At 48.5% G+C, this 20,189-nt stretch overlaps 7 protein-coding genes across 7 annotated transcripts; 3 read left to right on the top strand and 4 right to left on the bottom strand.

The window, feature by feature from the left end:
• The first annotated feature begins 664 nt into the window (after nucleotides 1-664).
• EI90DRAFT_1765027 (uncharacterized protein) lies at nucleotides 665-1,715 on the top strand. Its single transcript, XM_039052172.1, has 4 exons — nucleotides 665-1,252; nucleotides 1,312-1,451; nucleotides 1,518-1,604; nucleotides 1,699-1,715. The coding sequence occupies exons 1-3, from the start codon at nucleotides 719-721 to the stop codon at nucleotides 1,522-1,524; spliced, it is 681 nt and encodes a 226-aa protein (XP_038913606.1). The 5' UTR covers nucleotides 665-718; the 3' UTR covers nucleotides 1,525-1,604; nucleotides 1,699-1,715.
• EI90DRAFT_1765193 (uncharacterized protein) lies at nucleotides 1,635-4,168 on the top strand. The gene is made up of 4 exons (XM_039052175.1): nucleotides 1,635-1,643; nucleotides 1,699-3,371; nucleotides 3,425-3,602; nucleotides 3,668-4,168. The coding sequence occupies exons 2-4, from the start codon at nucleotides 1,980-1,982 to the stop codon at nucleotides 3,679-3,681; spliced, it is 1,584 nt and encodes a 527-aa protein (XP_038913605.1). The 5' UTR covers nucleotides 1,635-1,643; nucleotides 1,699-1,979; the 3' UTR covers nucleotides 3,682-4,168.
• Nucleotides 4,169-8,695: 4,527 nt separating this feature from the next.
• Nucleotides 8,696-9,700, bottom strand: EI90DRAFT_3067160 (uncharacterized protein). The gene is made up of 6 exons (XM_039061006.1): nucleotides 9,666-9,700; nucleotides 9,325-9,544; nucleotides 9,198-9,256; nucleotides 9,090-9,138; nucleotides 8,984-9,022; nucleotides 8,696-8,917 (listed from the first exon to the last, which is right to left on the bottom strand). The coding sequence occupies exons 2-6, from the start codon at nucleotides 9,391-9,393 to the stop codon at nucleotides 8,867-8,869; spliced, it is 267 nt and encodes an 88-aa protein (XP_038913604.1). The 5' UTR covers nucleotides 9,394-9,544; nucleotides 9,666-9,700; the 3' UTR covers nucleotides 8,696-8,866.
• Nucleotides 9,701-10,010: 310 nt separating this feature from the next.
• Nucleotides 10,011-11,055, bottom strand: EI90DRAFT_1764466 (uncharacterized protein). Its single transcript, XM_039052170.1, has 6 exons — nucleotides 10,929-11,055; nucleotides 10,744-10,875; nucleotides 10,569-10,692; nucleotides 10,447-10,507; nucleotides 10,321-10,372; nucleotides 10,011-10,250 (listed from the first exon to the last, which is right to left on the bottom strand). Exons 1-6 carry the CDS (start codon nucleotides 10,950-10,952, stop codon nucleotides 10,191-10,193), a joined length of 453 nt encoding a protein of 150 aa, XP_038913603.1. The 5' UTR covers nucleotides 10,953-11,055; the 3' UTR covers nucleotides 10,011-10,190.
• Nucleotides 11,056-12,272: 1,217 nt separating this feature from the next.
• Nucleotides 12,273-12,860, top strand: EI90DRAFT_3018052 (uncharacterized protein; the record flags this gene model as incomplete). The annotated part of the gene is made up of 2 exons (XM_039057179.1): nucleotides 12,273-12,397; nucleotides 12,575-12,860. The coding sequence occupies 2 exons, from the start codon at nucleotides 12,273-12,275 to the stop codon at nucleotides 12,858-12,860; spliced, it is 411 nt and encodes a 136-aa protein (XP_038913602.1).
• A 1,399-nt stretch (nucleotides 12,861-14,259) lies between these two features.
• EI90DRAFT_1764750 (uncharacterized protein) lies at nucleotides 14,260-15,658 on the bottom strand. The gene is made up of 7 exons (XM_039052171.1): nucleotides 15,651-15,658; nucleotides 15,477-15,599; nucleotides 15,351-15,414; nucleotides 15,226-15,277; nucleotides 15,108-15,149; nucleotides 14,699-14,978; nucleotides 14,260-14,638 (listed from the first exon to the last, which is right to left on the bottom strand). Exons 2-7 carry the CDS (start codon nucleotides 15,481-15,483, stop codon nucleotides 14,427-14,429), a joined length of 657 nt encoding a protein of 218 aa, XP_038913601.1. The 5' UTR covers nucleotides 15,484-15,599; nucleotides 15,651-15,658; the 3' UTR covers nucleotides 14,260-14,426.
• A 1,852-nt stretch (nucleotides 15,659-17,510) lies between these two features.
• Nucleotides 17,511-19,967, bottom strand: EI90DRAFT_3018050 (uncharacterized protein; the record flags this gene model as incomplete). The annotated part of the gene is made up of 5 exons (XM_039057178.1): nucleotides 17,511-17,830; nucleotides 18,130-18,904; nucleotides 18,979-19,614; nucleotides 19,669-19,819; nucleotides 19,876-19,967. 5 exons carry the CDS (start codon nucleotides 19,965-19,967, stop codon nucleotides 17,511-17,513), a joined length of 1,974 nt encoding a protein of 657 aa, XP_038913600.1.
• Between the last annotated feature and the right edge of the window lie 222 nt (nucleotides 19,968-20,189).

Here is a 20,189-nt window from a genome sequence, read left to right as displayed (position 1 = left end):
GTCACGATATCAGCAGAGAGCGTAAGCAAGTCAAAGAATACGGAACAGGAAAGATCGGTCAGAAGAAAGCGAACCCAGACACACCTCATAAACACACCACATAGCCCCACAGACATTACAAACCTCGAAGATCACATTACCAACGAGAATCCCCAATATGTGATGACAATCCCATCTCCAGCAACGAAATGACGGTTCTCGGGTCGTTTCCAAACGGAGATTGAGGGCAAGTCAATTTCCAGGCTCACGGAGCACCCGTCCAACCTTCCGAGCCAGATCCTGGACTTCATGAGGGTCCATATAGGCAGATACGCATTTCACCATCCAATCGATTTTCAATATCATTCTGAGTCCACGCGGTATCACACTGCTGGCGGAAATTCGGGCACGAGTGGCCTGACAAGCGAATAGCGAGTAGTGTCGCGTGGTAGGCAGGACTATAACCACTAAGGCTATAGTCGCACGGCTGTCAGAGCGAGTGGGAATGAAAGAAGGGGAAGTGAATACAGCAGTTGTGGGGTAGATGAACACAATAGCAATCTTGAAGTGCGGTTATTGGGCCATCAAACTGCGCCGCTTCACTTCACTGCCCCGTACCAAGAGTCGCCACTCTTGTTGGAGGAATATGCATGTATTTACATTTATTCGTGAAGTTTGTCGCCAGCACATGACCTTTGAGGAACGTGGGCGTGTTTGGCTTTGCACACCCCCTTGAACGATGTCAAAGCCTCAGTCCCCTGGGGGTTTCTCTCGGCTTTTTAAATTAAGGGACTCTTCTGGGACGCCTAATGACCCATCACATGCACTACCCCGCCCTGTTCCCGATATCCAGGTCACTCCTCCAACGGCGGGCGGAACAGCTCGCAGAGATCATGATAGATACGAGGAATCTCGTGTTGGGCTTCCTACTACCACAATCAATAGTAGCTCGAGAGCTAAGCCTTTTTGGGGACACATCATGCCTAAGCTGCCGTGGAGGAATGCCGATCGACCGGGCACATCCAACCACAGACAATCTGCGCCCCTTCAGCCATCCCCTACCGGTTTGCCTGTATCTCCTCCCCGTTCCAAAAGGAACACCAACACACCCAGCGAACGCACCATCCATGACAATGCTGGTGACAGAAGGAAAACAATCATCAAGGCCACGAAGATTGTCCTACAGACTGCTGCCTCTGCCCTTAAGTTCTCTCCCATTCCAAATCTCGACCAGATACCGAATATGCTCCTAGCATGGCTCCAAATTTATGAGGTTCGCTTATGTTTTTGCGATCTGATGATATTTCTCTTGTACACATTTCATCCATGCAGACCATTGCCGACAATGACGAAAATCTTAAAGAATTGGATGGTGAGGTTCGGAAAGCTCGTGAAACGATCTTCCAACCTCTTCAATTATGGAACGGCCCGATTCCTCCCGAAATAGATGACCTGATACGACAGTTCACCTTGTATGTGTATGTTTCTATTATAGACTCATCCGAATACCAAGTCCTGGTACCAGCGCCCTCAATCAGCAATTAGAAAAAATCCAATCACTGGAACGTCGAAAACTTGCCAAGAAAGTCATCCAAGCAACTGAGACCGCGCAAGAAATAAGCAACGTGAGGACCTCTATTAGTGATGCTAATTCCCGCTTTGCGGTTCGTCTCGTCGGCATGCGGACTGTCTAACGACTAATCGGTGCATACCCCGTAGGTTGCTGCGACAACACTGAATCTCCTCTACATAGTTCGGTTATCAGCAAACCGTTTGTTGCTCTTACTCCATTTTTGCCGCTTAAGTTCAATGGTATTTCAGATGAACTCGAAAAACTCCCGAAAGCCGATGCGGAATATTCCAGGGTGAAAAGCAAGTCAGAATGCCTAGACAGCACATGCGTTGTGGTTCAGGGTTCAATACTCCATCAATTGAACGATGTGGGCCATCGATTTGTTTGGTTGTGTGGCTCTCCCGGAATTGGAAAGACAGCTATATCAATGAGTGTTGCCTTGACTCTTTACAATCAGGGCCGCTTAGCAGCATCTTTCTTCTGGGATAAAAACCAAAAAGGGGGGGGCCTGGATTCGATCGAACGCTTTCCCTCTACTCTTGCAAGACAGCTTGCATCATTCAGTACCGAGTACGAGAGCCTGCTTGTCAGACAACTTCGTCAACCAGCGCGTCAGCCTTCACCATCGAGGATAGCTCCAGGCACTGCTCTGGAGAAGCAGATGAGAGCCTGGGTCATTGATCCTATGCGTAAACTCAGGCATGTATTCTCCTTGGAGGAGGAGCGCCTCATCATCGTCCTGGATGGACTTGACGAGTGTGGGGATCAGGAGGAACTGGAGTCTTTAATGAAGCTTGTCCTTCTCCTTGAAGAACTACCGGCTACATTTGCTGTCTTAGTCAGCTGCCGTCCCGAGTCGCAGGTTACGTCGGCTTGGAATGGAGCTCGGCGCCGGGGTCTTGTCATACCATGTGAGAATGTGGATATGATTGCAAAGCCTGAGATGGATCACACGGTCCGTTGCATAGTGGAGGAAGGCCTTCAGGATCGTATCGAAAAATCTACGTGGAAGCCATCAAAGGACGATCTCGATGCCTTCGCTTTGGCCTGTCGCGAATTGCCCGTCATCGCCTCGATCCGGGTCCGCGAAGTCCGCCAGCGAACTCATCGTGGGGAAACCCTCGAGTCTGAGTTCAGATATTTTCGGGATCTCACTGATGCCCCTCGCGATGTCAACTCGGAGTACTTGCGTATACTTCAACGTGCTTACATGCTCGATTCATCTGGGGTTCGTCAAAGGACGGCTGAGAGATACCTCCAAGTGGTTGGGACAATTATTGCAGCACACAAGCCATTCAGTATACATTCTATATCGGAAGTTCTGAAGATCCCCGAGGCTGAGACTTATGCAATATTGGAACCAATCAGCTCTATGGTCGACCTTTCTTTGCAAGACACGGAGGGTTTAAAATTTTATCATGCAACAGCCAAAGAATTTATATCGGGCAAACCAACTGGTACTGAAAATGATAAGGTATTCTTTATTAATGATCCGAAAGGATATTTACTTGGACTGCCGCTCCTTCAACTCTTCAATGATAGTTGTGAAGGGGATTTGTTTGGGATACCTACAAATCCCCCTTTTGGAGCAGAACAAAAATGGATGCATTTTGAGGAGAGAAAGATGTATCTCCCCGATCATCTCCAATACGCTGTTGAATACCTATTCAGACATTTGGACCCTCGGCAACTTTTTTCGCAGGAACCTAGTGAACTGCAGAATGCGTTCCGCTCTCTCCTTACACCGCAGAGTTCACTTACTTTCACGCTGTTGTCACCAGAAGGCTTGACACTACCTGAAGAATTTCTTCCATTCAATGTAAGTAGACACTGTTCATATTATGTTTGAACGATGTGATGATACTCCGATAGGACCACGATGTATTTAAGTTGCTGAGAGAAACTGAAACCGCAATTCGGTCTCTCACAACTCACAAAGGTGGTCCATGGCATCTCTATCGATCGGTCCTTCCCTTTATCCCATCCTCGTCATCCTCTTATAAGCTATACGGCCACCTCTCTGATCCAGTCGAGATCTTCAGTATTTCCAGTGAGTTTTCGAGCCACCCAATTCCGTTGTGCAAGGATTCGCTCAGCACCCGACGGCTTATGGAGGCCAAGTTACTTGAATTGCCAAAGGATCCTGATGGGATGAACCATAAAGCTGAATTCCATGATCCGGACGTTCGCAATGGGATTGTGACATGCGCAGCCATCTCTCTCGATGGTCGCTATGTTGCAGTGGGCTTTGGTAACGGTACCATCGAAGTCGCTGATATTAACCACCAGCGCCCGATCTCCCGATTCTGGTACGATTCACCCAACCCTCCGGCCTGGGTTGAGTTCATCCATGCCAGCCCCCAAGTCGCTATGGAAGATACCAAAGGGAGTGTCATTATACTCAGCCGTAATGTGGCACCTGTGAACGTTGGCACTCTCCCTGCTGGTCCCTATCCCGCTGAAGCTGCAGTGTCAGATAACGGGTTATTTATCGTACGAGTTCCGCGGGATATTGAAAAACCTTGGTACCGCAACATGACACTGGTATCTGTTTTGGGCCACCCATCCATTCGGCTCCTCGCTTCTCCCCGTATCGACCTTTCCACTCCATCCTCTCAATCTAATTCCAGGCTAGCCATTCCTCGCCGTCAAACGCTTGGGTTCTCTCCTGGAGCACGATATGTTGGCGCTTTCGATGGACACTGGGCCTTTACGTGGTCAACAGGGACTGGCGAATTCATTGCGCAATATCGTGTAACAGATTTCGTCTCTTGGATAACAAATCCAACCAGTCTCCACAGTTGCTCATATTCTGTCCCTGATCCTGTTCCCACTGGACCCAATCTTCCTTTAGCAGAGGGTGACTCACCACATGTACCTCATTCCAAGGCGGACGCAGGCCGTGACCCGGATGAGCGCGGGATCAAGTGTCCATTTTACGACCTCTCGCCCAGCATGAACGAATCGACCATGGCAGTTGAAGTCTATTCGTCTGCTGCAGGAAGGATTCCACTTCTACAATGTCATCAGTCCACGCCAACAATATGGTTCAATGGCAGATCAGTTCTCTTCCTCCCCGAGGAATATCAACCCCATTTTCTTTCATTTGAGCCGAGAAGCGTGGACCGTAGCATGGATGCCTGGTATGGTGATCGAGTGCCACATAACACAGGATTCTACCGCCCTCGGTCCAGCAAGGACGGGACTCGAGTTCTGCTCCAGGGAAGGATGAAAGCCCCAATCGTCATCGATATCAGTAAAGTTGTTTAGCATATCCGCGCAAAGTACGATTTCTTTCTCGCCACTCACTGGTACCCACATTCGAGTATCTTTCCACTGTAAAACATTTGTACCCCCTCCCGATGATTTTGTAAACATTAGAATTGTAATGCGATTAACATGGCGAGTACATAACATGGAGAAGCGCAAGAGGATCAGATCGGCTGGAGCGGGAGTGAGTGGCCATTGATGTTGAGCAGTGAGGGCATAATGCATCCCTCCCTGAATGGACATTCCGGGACGTACGGTGTGCGGCCTAAGAACATTGACATTATTGATGTGCGTGTATACTTGATCTTAATCCATCGGTTGTGATCATTCGGTTTTATCATGCATGACGACTACAAGATTGGAATACTACCTGAATCCGGATAAAGACAGCTCATGAGGGCCAGCCATGTGAACAAACGAGAGGCGGAAACTCATTTGCAATTAATTCCCCTCACACGACAACGGATAAAGTCATGCTCCACCGAACATTTATTCGCAGATAGCCAGATTTGGATTCGGACGGTTGTATAACCGGCAGGCTGCTCGCAGGTTGTCGATAGATGTGTCAAGAAACGAATTGATAATGTTAAAATTGAGCCCAATGTTTATTCAGTCCTAAGCGTGCGGATGAAAGCAACCCCCAACGATTAGTAGGTGGCCTTTACCGGCAATTAGTATGGCCTTGAGCCTGAGAGTGGATCTCGTCACTCGGTCGGTTAAAGTGACGTCATGTTTCCAGCATGATTTGCACGTCGCATGCAGTGCGGGTCTAAGCGTGGCGACGCACGCACTCTAGTACAATAGAGTCTGTAGGTATCGATATACATTGAGGCCCCGAGCACCGCTTGCTATCGGATCTGGATCTCCGTGGCTGAGCCTCTTACATATAATTTTGTCGCATATCGTGTACACTTCCGTTTGATGATTCTCGAGAAAATTCATGAACCGGGAAATTAGATGGTATAAAAGCAAGGTGAGTTGACCGGTTGAAGTCCTCATAAATGGCTGAGTGCCAAATTGATTGAATTCGTGGAAGACGCGCAGGGCAGAACTTGAAGTGGCGCGGAAATGTGTTGGATCAAACGGAATGGTTAGCCTAAAGCATCCCGTATCCACGACGGCCAGTAATAATGAGACCTTATCGAACACCCATTTGCAAGGTTGAATGGTTTAAGGAAATTACTCGCTGTGATATCAGCACCAGAAGACGGAATTACTGTGTGAGTGGGTAAACCCAGTTGTACGTACTGGCATTCACGTTGTGAGTGGTCTGATGTTATTGTTATTGTACTTATAGCGCGAGCCACGGCGCATAATGATTTATTAGTTGGTTCATAACAAATCAAGCTAACACTCTCATCTCAGTTTCACGCGAGTGAGGTATACGTGTCGAACAAACGAAGGACCATATTTGATAGACAATGAACAGGACAGCGATTGAACGAGGGGAAATAGCAGTTCTGGCCACGCCACCTTGGGCCCGTAGTGGCCCGGGGCTACGTTGGGTCTCCAGCGGAAGTTGGCTTTTATCTTGTCACCTCGGGCTGTCAGCTTCTATCCGGGCAGGACGTGAGAATGACTCGTGTTTCGGAGGTGTTTGCGGTTATGAGTGGCAGGCTCGGAAGTTTGTCCTTGAGGTCTTGCGCGTCTGATTAGAGTTAAATAAACACTGTCGTTACCCATAGTTGAAAGTACAAGGGAAATGGAACCATGCGTCGGTACAAGCGGGTGGAGTCATATCATATTCTAAAGTGGCGCCATATCCGAGGAAGCGCAGTGCATGTGCGAAAGATCCAGAAGACCATCATCTGAGGGAGGTGCACTCACGAACAAATATTGGCACTCTGGGGGTTGTGGCAAGCGGAAATTTTGGTGTGAAAAACAGACATAGCCCCTACCCGTGAGCCTCAAATTTGCAGGTTAAGTATATCCGGAGTAGAGTGAACGAAAGACAGGGATAATGAATGTCTCCTTGAGTACCGAAGGATCGTTGCTGAAAAATGATCCCGTTGAGGCAAGAGACGACTCGAGCCTCGGGAAGCAGTGAGGTGTCTCTTTTCGCTGCTAGCCGGTCGGGAATCACTGGACAAAGCTGGAAATGCAAAGGGACCATTCATGGCATGAATGTGAAAGAAATCAAACAGGAAATAAAATACGAGGTTGTGGTTGGAAGCGCGTGGTAGAAAGATGATAGTCCCAGTGGAAACAGGTATGGCAACAAAGATTGGATAGATGCCCAGGTGCCAACCCACATTGAGCAGAACAGGACGGCAGTACTAGCAACGGTGATTGCAGCTCGGACGAGATAAAATTGGGTTCCGCTATTGAAGTTCGAATCCCTCACTGAATGAAAAGTGGGCGACCCAGGCGAAGGGAAACGTGAGCGTCTGACGCGTGCACGTCCGAGCTGGGTCGAGCCAACATACAACTCAAGACAGGCGCGTGCAAGTCCACACTATAGCCACATGGAAGGCCGCCAAAGCATCGTGTTTTCTGTTGTCAATGTCATGACCGAACGAACTCGGAAAAAATTCCCACACCGAGTGGAATCCTCCATGACTCCTTGGCGCTTGCTTTTGATTATTTTGCTTCGATGCTCGTCTTGAAAGGCCACACCACAATACTGGCGCTGCTTGATCGTACGCAATTCTGGACCCTCTTGCATTCTAGCTCGCTGCGTGCGGATGACCAATTTTTCAACTCAGTTGTGGGGTTATGATCAGCCCCTTCGCACTTGGGCTGTTCTGTACATGCATCTCTCTCCGTGGAGGTTGTGGATGAGGCCAGCTTCGTGTTTCCTTCCATTTTCTGTGGGTTGCTAGTCTACATCTATCTTGCTTCATTCGGTGGTCGATGCTCTTTCCAAACCCGGACTCCACTTCGAGGCGTTTCTAGGCAGGACTCTAGCCTCTATGACTTCGTAATATTAAATAGAAGGCGCTTCCATTTATCGAAGCGTCAAACTCCATCACCAGTTAGCTACCATCCACCCAGGATCATGCGCCCCAAATTTGGCTACGTCCGCTTCGGAAAGCGTCAAACTCAGACGCCAGTTAGCTTCCATTCACCGTGGATCATACACCCTTGAATTTGGCTTCATCACTCAACAATCAATATGATGCTCTTTCCAACCTTGGACGGCACTCTGATGCCCTTCCATGTACCAAAGGAAGCGTCAAACTAGGACGCCATCTAGCCGCCGTTAATTCAGTATTATACACTCCACATTTGGCTAACGTCACTCCATAATCTATGATCCGCTCTCTCCGAACTTGATCGAGACTCCGAAGCGGTCCCGTTTATCAAGAAACTGTCCAACTCCTAGCTACCGTTGGACCGGTATTATGCACCCAACATTTGACGGATTCGCTCGAAATTCTTCGTGCCGCTCTTTCCCATCCCAGACGTCATTCCAAGGCGCTGATGGTCATTTGATCGACTCAGTTCCACTTCAGACCTCGCGTCTTCCTCTCTCTCCCTACAGTAGGTTTCCCAGCTTCCTAGCTGACTTGTGGCTTCTTATTGTGACTGGCTCTTCATGCCGTGAATGAAAAACACATTTCCTTGTGCCTTATTCGGTTCAAGAGATCTGTAAGTTAGCCCGTGCAACACACGCATCAGGAATCTAACACCCCCGTTGCTGCCTGTGGACCGCATTCAACTCGCTCGGGCCCCCCATCCCAAATATTCCAAAAGGGAATCCTGGATTCCGCCCAATGTTGCTCGCCCTAGGCAACTCAAGTCAAAAAAATGGAACCCATAAACCATACGACACAGAGGAAAGGATCGGCCACCCCATTCTATATTCGCGCTGTATCCCTGGTTCCCGCATATATTCACAAGGAGTACGAAAAAGCAAAAATCTTAGAATACGCCATTGACTACCTGCAACTACAGGCCTAGGACCGCTAGTACACGTGCTATGATCAGCAAGTCTAAGATACATATTGAAGTACAAAGAGTCCGAATGAACTTATTTGCGATCAAATCCAAATCTTTCGCCTGGCTGCTGGGCGAGTGTTTTACATGTAGATATCTATAATTCTATGGCACGTCGTGTACAATTCCCTGTAACGGACCTCGGGTGATTAACCACTGAAGCATGAAGAGACAAGTCTTAACAACCCCGGATGAACATGTGATTGGTTTAATAAGACTCACTTCTTGAGTAGGGAGACCTCGAGCAAATTCAAGTCGGACCTGCATCGGTGAACACTGACTAAGTTATGTGTTCATCGAGGAGGAAGAAGAGACCATACAAACTTACAATGCCATCTCTAACTCCTAAGACCAGCCCCGTCCCAGGCACGGTAAATCTTTCCAAAAACCAAAAAAATGAAGACTGTGAGAGAGACGTGTTGCCGGAAAGACATACATATATGTGCCACTCTGCACTTGCTTCAATTCCCAGTGTTCACCGCAATCTGGATTCTTCTTAGTGATAGTTTTGAAAGTCATTGCATCAGAGAGGCCAGGGGTGGCGGTGGTGGCGGTGAGATGACGTTCCATAAACATAACGTTTTGTCCATGTCGCGTTGGTGACTCATATCCGAGGACGTATCGAGAACCATGATAATTCCACAACAAGCGGAAGACTCGCCGACGTTTCGATTCTGAGTTGGATTCCGGTTTGAAGCTCATTGCTGTAATGGCCATAGCAAGTAATCTTCGGCTGAGGTTAAGACATTTATCAGTCTTTATGATTGGCTCGATTGTCCAGCACTGGGAGTGACAGAAGAAGATGGGGGGGACAATGTCATTGTGCCAAATTGGGTGGATGATGATGTCCGTAGAAAAACGCGATTGAGTGCATTAATAAGATAAGATGATATTTGATGCAAACCTCCCAATCAGAGCTTGGCCGAACCATGGCACCGGCTCCATCCCGAAGCTTGTTGGCGAACCCGAGCTGGTGTCCTTTCTCAAGATTCGTAAGCATGACATTTCTAAGCATCGTTTCATCCAGTTAAGAATCACCGTTATTGGGAATAGAGTCAGAAATCGGTAGTACGTACTCCCGCTGAAGTAACTCAAACGCTCCCACGCCAGGTTGTCTCTCCAAATGAAGTTGGGCTTGACGCCGTTTCAGATCGAGAAGCTTTATGTCACACTCATCTTGAGGGTCATATCTCCTCCATGCATTGGTGGTGGACGATGCAAGGGATGATCTGTGGGTGTATTGATCAGTTATCGAAGTGGTGATGGGCGAAGCTACAGCGTTCGGCTTCGGCAGGTCTCCGATCTTCTCAAACGTCCACTGAAGGCAGGCAAAAGTGAAGGCAGAAGGTGTCAAAGTGTGTGGAGACAAGGATCGGCAAGAAAAAGGGAAGGCAGGGGTAATTGAGTGAACTCTTCCGAAGGCTCTATGCTATCTGTTTATATTCACCTTCTGTAGATCCGTGATTCCTGCGACTTTTCGGAGATCCCACTGATAGCGACAGGGATGGCGGGGATCCTGTTAGGAAAGGGTGACTTCGGTGTGGTGAGGGAAGACGTACAGTGCTGTCCCCTCGCTTTCCAGAGAGGACTCGGCCATCACGGAGACCGATGCTGCTCGAGGGACAGCAATCAGTGAAGGGAGCCTTGGACGGGTTGGGAGTTGACCAGATGGCCATGACATTTACCTGTACTTGTGGCCATCATGGCAAGTCAATCTCCAGTCGTCGAACACATGTCCTTCCTCAACTGGATGTGGAGCAGGAGGGATGTACTGAAGGTCCCAGCAGAATTCGACACATAAACTCACAGAACATAAATTCATGGGATAGTCCGTCGATTCGGGAGGGGAAAGCAACCCTCGGCCGGTGGTTGAACGAATCGAGCACCGATATTTTGTACCCCTCCGAATGGGGACTATACTGAATGCTAATCTAGTGAAGGGACCTCAGCTGAGAAGTCCAAAACAGACATGACAAGAATACCTCTTTCTGGAATTTAGAGTCGCCCGGAAGACCCTTTGGTAGAGTGATTTCCGACTCAAGGATGCACTGGGCAATCGTCCCCATGCTGGCAGCTAACACCAGAGCCTTCTGGCGAACATTCCTAATGATGTACTGAGACGTGGACACGTTAAGAAGATTCCGACCATAGACACAGGATCACTCACGGTGTCATCAGGAAGTACGGGCATTCTTCGTGTCTAATCAGACGAATTTGATTGTTTCTGAGCGTGAAACAGGAAACTTGGATAGCCGTGAGACAAGAACAAGTTAGGGGACACTGATTGGACCGCAACACCACTGAAAATAACTGGGTGCCGGGGATGAATTTCGAAAGTTTACGGGACCTAATGCAATGGTTGACCCCACGAACGAATATGCGGTATCTATGATTGCAAGATCCCATCAAGATTTGCAAGGTTGAATGATTTAGGGAAACTACTCGCTACGACGTCAGGATCGGAAGACGGGACTGGTGGTGGTTGTAAGATCGTGGGGTGCCTGCGATGCAGTGTTTCCTTGGGAGCATGCATTAGATATGTATGAACCCACATCAACGAACGTTTTATCGGAAGGGGCGTGGGAAGAATCTAGACCCATGCAGCTGCCAACCTCCAAAAGCTTGCGATGCATTTCTCGGACGGTCAGTGTCTACTCGTGCATGATGTCGTGTTTGATGCTCCAGAGGTGCTTCCCCTCATGAGTGGCAGGCTTGGCTCAGATCTAGAGTAAGTACATGGTCCAGCCACATTTATTAATTTAGTACAATTAATATCGGTGACTTGCATGACACTTTGATCGCAGCGACTGAGATTGATAATCAATCCAATCACAAGTCACTCCCACGTTGGCAAGTTGGCGACACATGTGCATCGATACCTCTCCTAAATTTCACCATCCCGCTGTCACATAGTTCTGCCGTCACTCATTTTGAATACATCTTCCCATTTCCCCCGTTTCTGATTCCGTCTCCCTTCCCTCAAACTTCCACTTCACTTCCGTTGCCATTCGCGCAACCGCCAGCATGGTGGCTTTCGGCTCTGGGCCGTGTTAGATTTCTTGGGATACAAGCGTACGCTGAGGCCAACTCACGTTGTTGATGTTGAGTCTTGCGGCGCTAAGATTTACTTTGTTTCCCTTTTTTGGATCAGTTGTTGCTAAAGTCAGTGCGCATTGATAGCGCCTGACTATAATACGCCAATTTTTTGGACCTTACGACTTCTCCTCAGTTCACGCATAGCGGACTGAGCGACAACCTCGCTAGTCCATCATTCCGTCTTATAGGCCGCCCAGAGGCCAAGCATCACGTTCATCGATTCGTTGCTTCAGGCTCTGGTGCAATCCTTCGAAATATATCGTGTGCTGCCAAATGAAGTGGTCCTATGTATAGATAGCTGTAAGAGATCATCTCACCTCAAGCTCCACCCTCCGAGGCAAATACCCGAGGTCCAAGTCAATTTGAGGTCATCTTCCACTAATCTCCCGTGCAGTTTTACCCCTTTCCCCAAAAAATGGACACGGCAAGACCCACCACCAGCACTGTTGACTTTGGTTTCAGCGTAAACCGCGCTCATTTGAGGGGGAATTTAGTCGATCTCACGACAATTGTCTCCCTATGGAAGGCACTCTTCTTCCGGTTGGTTTCTCACCGTCTGATATCACGCAGCACTAGAGAGCAATGCAGAGGGACTTGTCCGTTCTCAAATGGTCTGACGGCCTCTTGGGTGAACGGGGGAGTGCAAAGTGGTTTATCACCTTTTCGTCATTCTCTGCGTTCCCCCTCCCAGTTTTCACTCGCATTTTCCTCTCTCAGACGGCACTCTGAGACGCTTCCACCCATCGAGGAAAGCGTCAAACTCCGACGCCAGTTAGCTGCCATTCACCCAGGATCGCACGTTCTACATCTGGCCGCATCACTCAACAATATATGTGGGGCTCTTTCCGAGGCACTTCCATTTATCCAAGAGAGCGTCAAACTTGGACGCCGACTAGCTTCCATCCACCCAGGATCACACACCCTATATTTGGCAACAATCTACATGGTGCTCTTGGACGGCACTGCGAGGCCCTTCCATGCATCGAAGAAAGCGTCAAACTAGGACGCCAGCTAGCCGCCGTTAATCCAGGATTACGATTATCTGCTACACATTTAGCTAATGTCGCTCAACAATCTCTATTCCACTCTCTCCGAACTTGATCGAGACTCCGAAGTGCTCAAGAAATTGTCCAACTCTACCGACAGTTAGCTACCGTTGATCCGGTATTAAACACCCAACATTTGACCGATTCGCTCGAAGTGCTGCGTGCCCCTCTTTCCAATCCCGACCTCATTCCGAGGCGCTAATGGTCTATATTCGACCGACTCGGTCCCACTTCAGACCTCGCGTCTTCCTCTCTCTCCCTTCGTTGCGTTTCCCAGCTTCCTAAATGACTTGTGGCTTATTTGGTACAAGAGAAATCAGCCTGCACAATGCATCCATCAAGAATCTAACACCCCCCGTTGCTGCATGTGGACGGCCCTCCACTCGCTCGGGCCCCCATCCTAAGTATTCCAAACGGGAATCCTGGATCCCGCCCAACGATCCTCACGCTTCGCAGCCGTGCTAGAGTCTTGGAGCTCCTTCCAGACTGCAGATTTAGAGATCAAAGGAGGCAATGACAGAACTTGCGAGGCAACTCAAGTTGGAATCCATCAACCATGCGACGCGGATGAAAGGGACGAGGTTCTTTTTGGCCACCCTATTCTATATTCGCGCTGTATCCCTGGTCCCTGCCTATATTCCCGAGTACAAGAAAGCAAAAACCCTAGAATACGCCATTGTTGCTGTTGACTATCTGCGACTACAAGGCCGCTAGTGCATATGCCATGATCGGCGAGATACATATTAAAGTGCAGAGAGTTGCCAAAGGCCCAAACGAAATTTTTTGCTATCAGATCCAGATCTTTCGCCTGACTGCCGGACAAGCGTTTTACATGTAGATGTCTATAATTCTATGCACAATGTATACAATTCCCTTTCACGGACCTCGGGTGATTAACCACTGAAGCATAAAATTTCCTTAGTATCGAAGGAGGAATAACCCCGGATGAACATGCGATTAGTTGACTAAGACTCACTTCTTGAGTAGGAAGACCTCGAGAAAATTCAAGTCGGACCTGCATCGGTGAGGACTGAATAAGTTATGTGTTCATCGAGGAAGAAGAAGAGACCATGCAAACTTACAACACCATCTCTAACTGCTAAGACCAGCCCCGTCCCAGGCACGGTAAATCTTTCCAAAAACCAAAAAGTGAAGACTTCAAGACAGGCGTGTTGCCAAGAAACACACATACATATATGCGCCACTCTGCACTTGCTTCAATTCCCAGTGTTCACCGCAATCCGGATTCTTCATGGTGATAGTATTGAGAGCCATTGGATCAGAGAGGCCAGGGGCGGCGGCAGAGGTGGAGGGGGTGGAGAGAAGTCGTTCCATAAACATAACGGTTTGTCCATGTCGAGTCGGTGACTCATACCCGAGGACGTATCGGGATCCATGATCATTCCATAACAAGCGGAAGACTCGCTGACGTTTCGATTCTGAGCTAGATTCTGGTTTGAAGCTCATCGCTGTGATGGCCATAGCAAGTAATCTTCGGCTGAGGTTAAGACAATTTTCGGTCTTTATGATTGGCTCGATTGTCCAGCACTGGGAGTGACAGAAGAAGAAGGGGAAGAAACAACGTCATCGGGTGGGTGATGATGCGCATGGAAAAACTCGATTGAGTGCATTAATAAAATGAGATGATTTTTGAATCGAACCTCCCAATCAGAGCTTGGCCGGACCATGGCACCGGCTCCATCCCGAAGCTTGTTGGCGAACCCAAGCTGGTGTCCTTTCTCAAGATTCGTAAGCATGAAATTTCTAAGCGTCGTTTCATCCAGTTAAGAATCACCGTTATTGAGAATAGAGTCAGAAATCGCTCGTACGTACTCGCGCTGAAGTAACTCGAACGCTTCCGCACCGTGTTGCCTCTCCAAATGAAGTTGGGCTTGACGCCGTTTCAGATCAGGAGGCTTTATGTCACTCTCATCTTGAGGGTCATGTCTCGTCCATGCACTGGTGATGGACGATGCAGGAGTTGATCTGTGGGTGTATTGGTCAGTTTTAGAAGTGTTGATGGGCGAAGCCACATTGATCGGCTTCGGCGGGCCTCTGATCTTCTCAAACGTCCACTACAGGGAGGCCAAAGTGAAGGAAGAAGGTGTCAAAGTGTAGGGAGACAAGGGTCGGCAAGAAAAAGGGAAGGCAGGGATTATTGAATGAACCCTTCCGAAGACTCTATGCTATATGTTTATATTCACCTTCTGTAGATCCGTGATTTCTGCGACTTTTCGGAGATCCCACTGATAGCAGCGGGGATCGCGAGGATCCTGTTAGGAAAGGGTGGCGAGGGTGAGGGTGTGGCGAGGGAAGACGCACAGTGGTTACCCCTCGCTTCCCAGAGAGGACCCGGCCGTCACGGAGACCGATACTTCTCAAGGGACAATAATCAGTGAAGGGGGCCTTGGGCGGGTTGGGGTTAACTAGATGGCCATGACATTTACCTGTACTTGTAGCCATCATCATGGCAAGTCAATCTCCAGTCGTCGAACACATGTCCTTCCTCAACTGGATGTGGAGCAGGAGGGGATGTGCTGAAGATCCCAGCAGAATTCGACACAGAAACTCACAGAACATAAATTCATGGGATAGTCCGTCGATTCGGGGGGGAAAGCAACCCTCGGCCGCTGGTTGAACGAATCGAGCACCGATATTTTGTACCCCTCGGAATGGGGACTATACTGAATGCTAATCTGGTGAAGGGACCTCAGCTTAAAAGTTCAAAACAAGTATGACGAGAATACCTCTTTCTGGAATTTAGCGTCGCCAAAAATACCCTTTGAAATTTCCGACTCGATGATGCACTGGGCAATCGTCCCCATGCTGACGGCTAACACGAGAGTCTTCTGGCGAACATTCCTAATGATGTACTGAGAGGTGGATATATTAAGAAGATTCCGACCATAAGTAGACACAGGATCACTCACCGTGCCATCAGGAAGTACAGGCATTCTTCGTGTCTAATAATAGCTCAGGCGATTTTGATCGTTTCTGAACGCAAACCAGGGAACTTGGGTAGCGGTGAAGCAAGAACAAGTTAGGGGACACTGCAGCACCACTAAAAAAAAGACTGGGCGCCGGGTTGGTTAGATTGCAGGCCCCGGGACAGAACTTGGAATGGCGCAAAAGTGTATTGGACCTAACGCAATGGTTGGTCCCAGGAACGGATATGTGGTATCTATGATGGCCAGTAATTACAAGACTCTATTGAACTCCCATCAAGATTTGCAAGGTTGAATGATTTAGGAAACCTACCCGCTACGACGTCGGGGCCCGAAGACGGGACTGGTGGTGGTTGTAAGATCGTGAGGTCCCTGCGATTGCGGTGTTTCCTTGGGAGCGTGCATTACATATGTGTGAACCCGCATGAACGAACGTTTATCGGAAGGGCGTGGGAAGAATATCCAACTGCTGTCAAGCCTCGTCGGTGCGTTTCTCGGACCGTCAGTGTCTACTTGTGTATGATGCAACGTATGATGTTGAGGTGCTTGCCCTCATGAGTGGCGGGCTCAGCCTAAGAAGCTGGTCACTACCTAGGCTCGACCCAGATCCAGAGTACCATGATCCAGCCATAGGTATTTATTTAGTACAATTGATATCTGTGGCTTTCTGTATAACACTGTACTGCGATTGATAATCAATCCACTTCCACGTTGGCAAGTTGACGACACATGTACATCTCTCCTTTATGATTTCACCCTCCGCCAACACTCGTTTTGAATACAACTTCCCATTCTCCTGTTCTGATTCCGTCTCCTTCCCCTTAGACTTCCACGTTGCCATTCGCACAGCTGCCAAAACGGTGGATTTTGGCTCCGAATCTGCACCGGAAGATATTTTGAGACGACTCCCTTAATTCTGGCGAGGGAGTCAGACGCTGTTGCGCTGCACAGAGGCCAAGCATTACGCCGAGTACGTTCCCCTTCAGTTCTTTTCGCTTGCTGCCCAACTTGTACTCTTCTCACCGCTGTCCACTCGCCCATCTCTGTATCACATCCTCAGGTAATCAGCGGACTTATGCTGACGCACGTTCGAATATAGAAAGCGAGCTGAGGAGGCGTATGCCGATTCCTGGGAGTAGGAATTTAACAATAGTAGGGGGATGCCCATACGCCTATTGCTTCGCCAGTCCAGAGTCGCGCAAGAGTCGCGTGGGGTCACGACGGTGCCCATGCTGAGTGCTCCCATTACCGTTGCATCCGACACTCTGTGTTTCAAGTGTAAGAATTCGGAAGGAAATGTAAGGTGCTTGGTGTGGCTTCGATGCGATTCGGGCTGGGGATTTTTTGTTGAAATTCAACCTACGCGAGGAGGCAGCGATCAAGCCACCTTGGAGGTCCCAACCATGCCTCATTGAGTAAAGCACTGACGTCATACTACAACAGTTAGGGGTTGTGGGGACGTGGGGATCTGCGCCAAGTTTGCTGAGTCGAATCCGACACACTCAAGTTAGCCACCATTGACGTCACCACATTTCGGACTTCATGCTCCATTCGAATACAATCGCGACGATTTGACAGACACATATACTTAATTCTTGGGGAGATAATCAGTTTGTTGTACCTCTTACATTTTCCCCCAAGTCACCACCATTTGCGCCAACATCAGATTCGAAAGAGATTCTCGACTGAATTGACCAATTTTGGGGTGTATGCTCCTGGGTTAACGCCAACTAGCTGGCACCGGATTTTGACACATTCTTCGATGAATGGGAGTGCCTCCGAGTGCCGTCCGAGATCTGAAAGAGAGTTATATAGATTGTTGAGTGACATGGCCAAATCCGGTGTGTATGATCCTGGGTGAATGGCAACTAACTGGTGGCAGAGTTCGACGCTTTCTTCAATGAATGGGAGTGCCTCCGAGTGCCGTCCAAGATTAGACAAAGCGATATATAGACTGTTGAGTGACTCAGCCAAGTAGAAATCTGAGTCCACAGAAAAAAAGGTAACGGCAGAGTACAACAGAATCGTTTGCTGTCTCATATGCCTCCTGGAATCTTGAACAAAATCTCAAATTCTGGCAAAGTTGGGTAAGCACATCAGCCAGGGTGCTGACAGCATCTTTCGACCTGTGGACAACAGCCAACTGGATAAGATCATGAGGTAGTTTCATTAACGCATTTTGTTGATATCCCATACCTTAGCCCACTCGGGGAGTGAAGAGATACTGACATAGGTTTCCATTCTCCCGTCCAGCGGGTTGCTTCCTGACTCAAAAACATACCAACTGACCTAGCAAACCCCTCTGACGGTTCCTGGACTCCACTGAGGTGATAGACAACATGGCGACATGCATAATGAAACTGCTCAGATAACTCCTTTGGAGGAATGCGCGGCATTTCGTCTGTTTCGGACAAATTTTCAATCAGTCCTAAGCCCCGTGCAGAGCAGAGATCCTGGTTCAGGATCTCGATACATCGCAGGGCAACCCTGGCATTCTCTGTCTCCACACCTACTGGACTGCAATGAGGGCTGATTGAGGAATTGATCCGATCGACAATAAAATCGCGGAAAGACTGGTGTAAGATGCGAACCGGAGTGCAGTTATCCTCAACTCCTGAGAGGAGAGGCGCAAGTTCAGCTAACACATATCGAACAGAAGACTTGAGGAAAGGCGACAAAATTGTGTCCCAGGCTGTGATGGACAGAGGCTCCTGAGCAACGAAGATGGCTCCCATCACGACTGGGTAATCGTGAGCAAAATCTTCATCCTCCCAAGCACACTGGTTCAAAATGCTTGTATACAAGTCATCCATCATCTTCTCGGCAGGGACCGCTGGTCGTTTGGCACCAGCATCCAGCAGACTTTCCAGTGCCCTCACAGGATCCTTGTTGGCTGTCTTCATGTAGCGAAAGATGGTGCTGATCCAGATAAACAAGCCATTTGCGCGTTCCGAGATCTTTTGTACCATTTTATCCTCATCCTGAAGATGACGCCGTAAATCCCGATGTAACTTCTTTAGCTTTTGCAGCTGGAAGCATATGAATTTAGCACAGTCCTGCACATTTGCCTCATCCAGAGATCAATAGTGAGACGATCAATTGGGTGATTGGGGGAGAGGTAGCGATTCACGAGGTCAAATTGTCTCGATGTGATGAAGTATTTGATGGAAGATGGTAGTCTGGGCACCTCGTCCCCAAGAATTTCAGCAAGAGACTCAAACACTTCCTTGTCACATTCATCCAAAGCATCGATGATGATGATCACAGGTCGGTCGGAAGGCGGAGGTTTATGGAGCAGAGGCGGAGCAACCAATTTCTCGAATTGCATCGCGAACGAGGCTGTTGGGTCGTTTCGCAGAGCAGAGGTAATGAAAGTGCGGTAAACAGGGTCATGGTCTGCCAAAGCTCGAGCTATGCTGCTGAATAGAAAATCAGGCCATGACCGTTCGCCCGCTTTAAAGAAGAAGCGCAGTAACAGGGTAACGTCCCCTTCACTGGCACATCGTTCTGCTATCGTGAGTACAATCGAAGTCTTGCCAGCACCGGCCACAGCAGTCAACAGCATTAGCTGGTTCTCGCTATCCCCAGTGTTGCGACACCACGTCATGATATGCTCAATCAGATCAACCCTAGTGCCTTCCAGGCATGCTTGGGTTGGATTTTCGCGGACAATAGAAGGATCTCGGAGACTATCGAGAATTCTGTCATCATGTAGGCGACGTTCTATGGCCGCTAACTTGGCGCCAGTTATCAAGTTCGTCCTGACCTGCACCGGCCAAAAATCAGTATGGTTATGGAACGATACTGGAGGGATAGCTACCTGAAACGATACCAAAGTTTTGTCAAAATCTTTCTTTAGGCCACTGATCCTTCCTGGGTCTTTCAAGTAGGACAATGCATTTACGAAAGTCGGTCGTTTCTCTATTTTTTTGAGTCTTTGTTCGATTTTCGACTTAATCTTCTGTAGCGCGCTGAGATTTGACGTAAACAACGATATCAAAGAATACCAGGAACAAATACAGCTTACTTGTCAAGCTTTTTAGCGCTTTCTACCCACGGCTTTGCCTCCTCTGCTTGTTGGAGTAACAACGACCCATGACTTACCAACCAACACCACATGATCCCTCTTACATCCGTATTTGCCTCATGACACAATGTATATAATTGTATATACTGTTTTCGCTCTACTTTCCTTTTCTCCTCAGTTTTTCATTTACGGAGACTGAGGTTAGTATCATTGCTTTTAGTTAGTTGTTACATTACTTACTCTGTACTCTTCTGTACTATAGCTCCCGCTTTAGGTTAGTACTAAACATAGTAATTCAGTTCTTCATTTACGGA

This window comes from Cantharellus anzutake, assembly GCF_015039405.1.
Source record: "Cantharellus anzutake strain C23 chromosome Unknown EI90scaffold_40, whole genome shotgun sequence".
Taxonomy (NCBI): Eukaryota; Fungi; Basidiomycota; class Agaricomycetes; order Cantharellales; family Hydnaceae; genus Cantharellus; species Cantharellus anzutake.
Note: the sequence above shows the minus strand (reverse complement) of the source record. Positions and strands in the feature narration are given on the sequence as shown.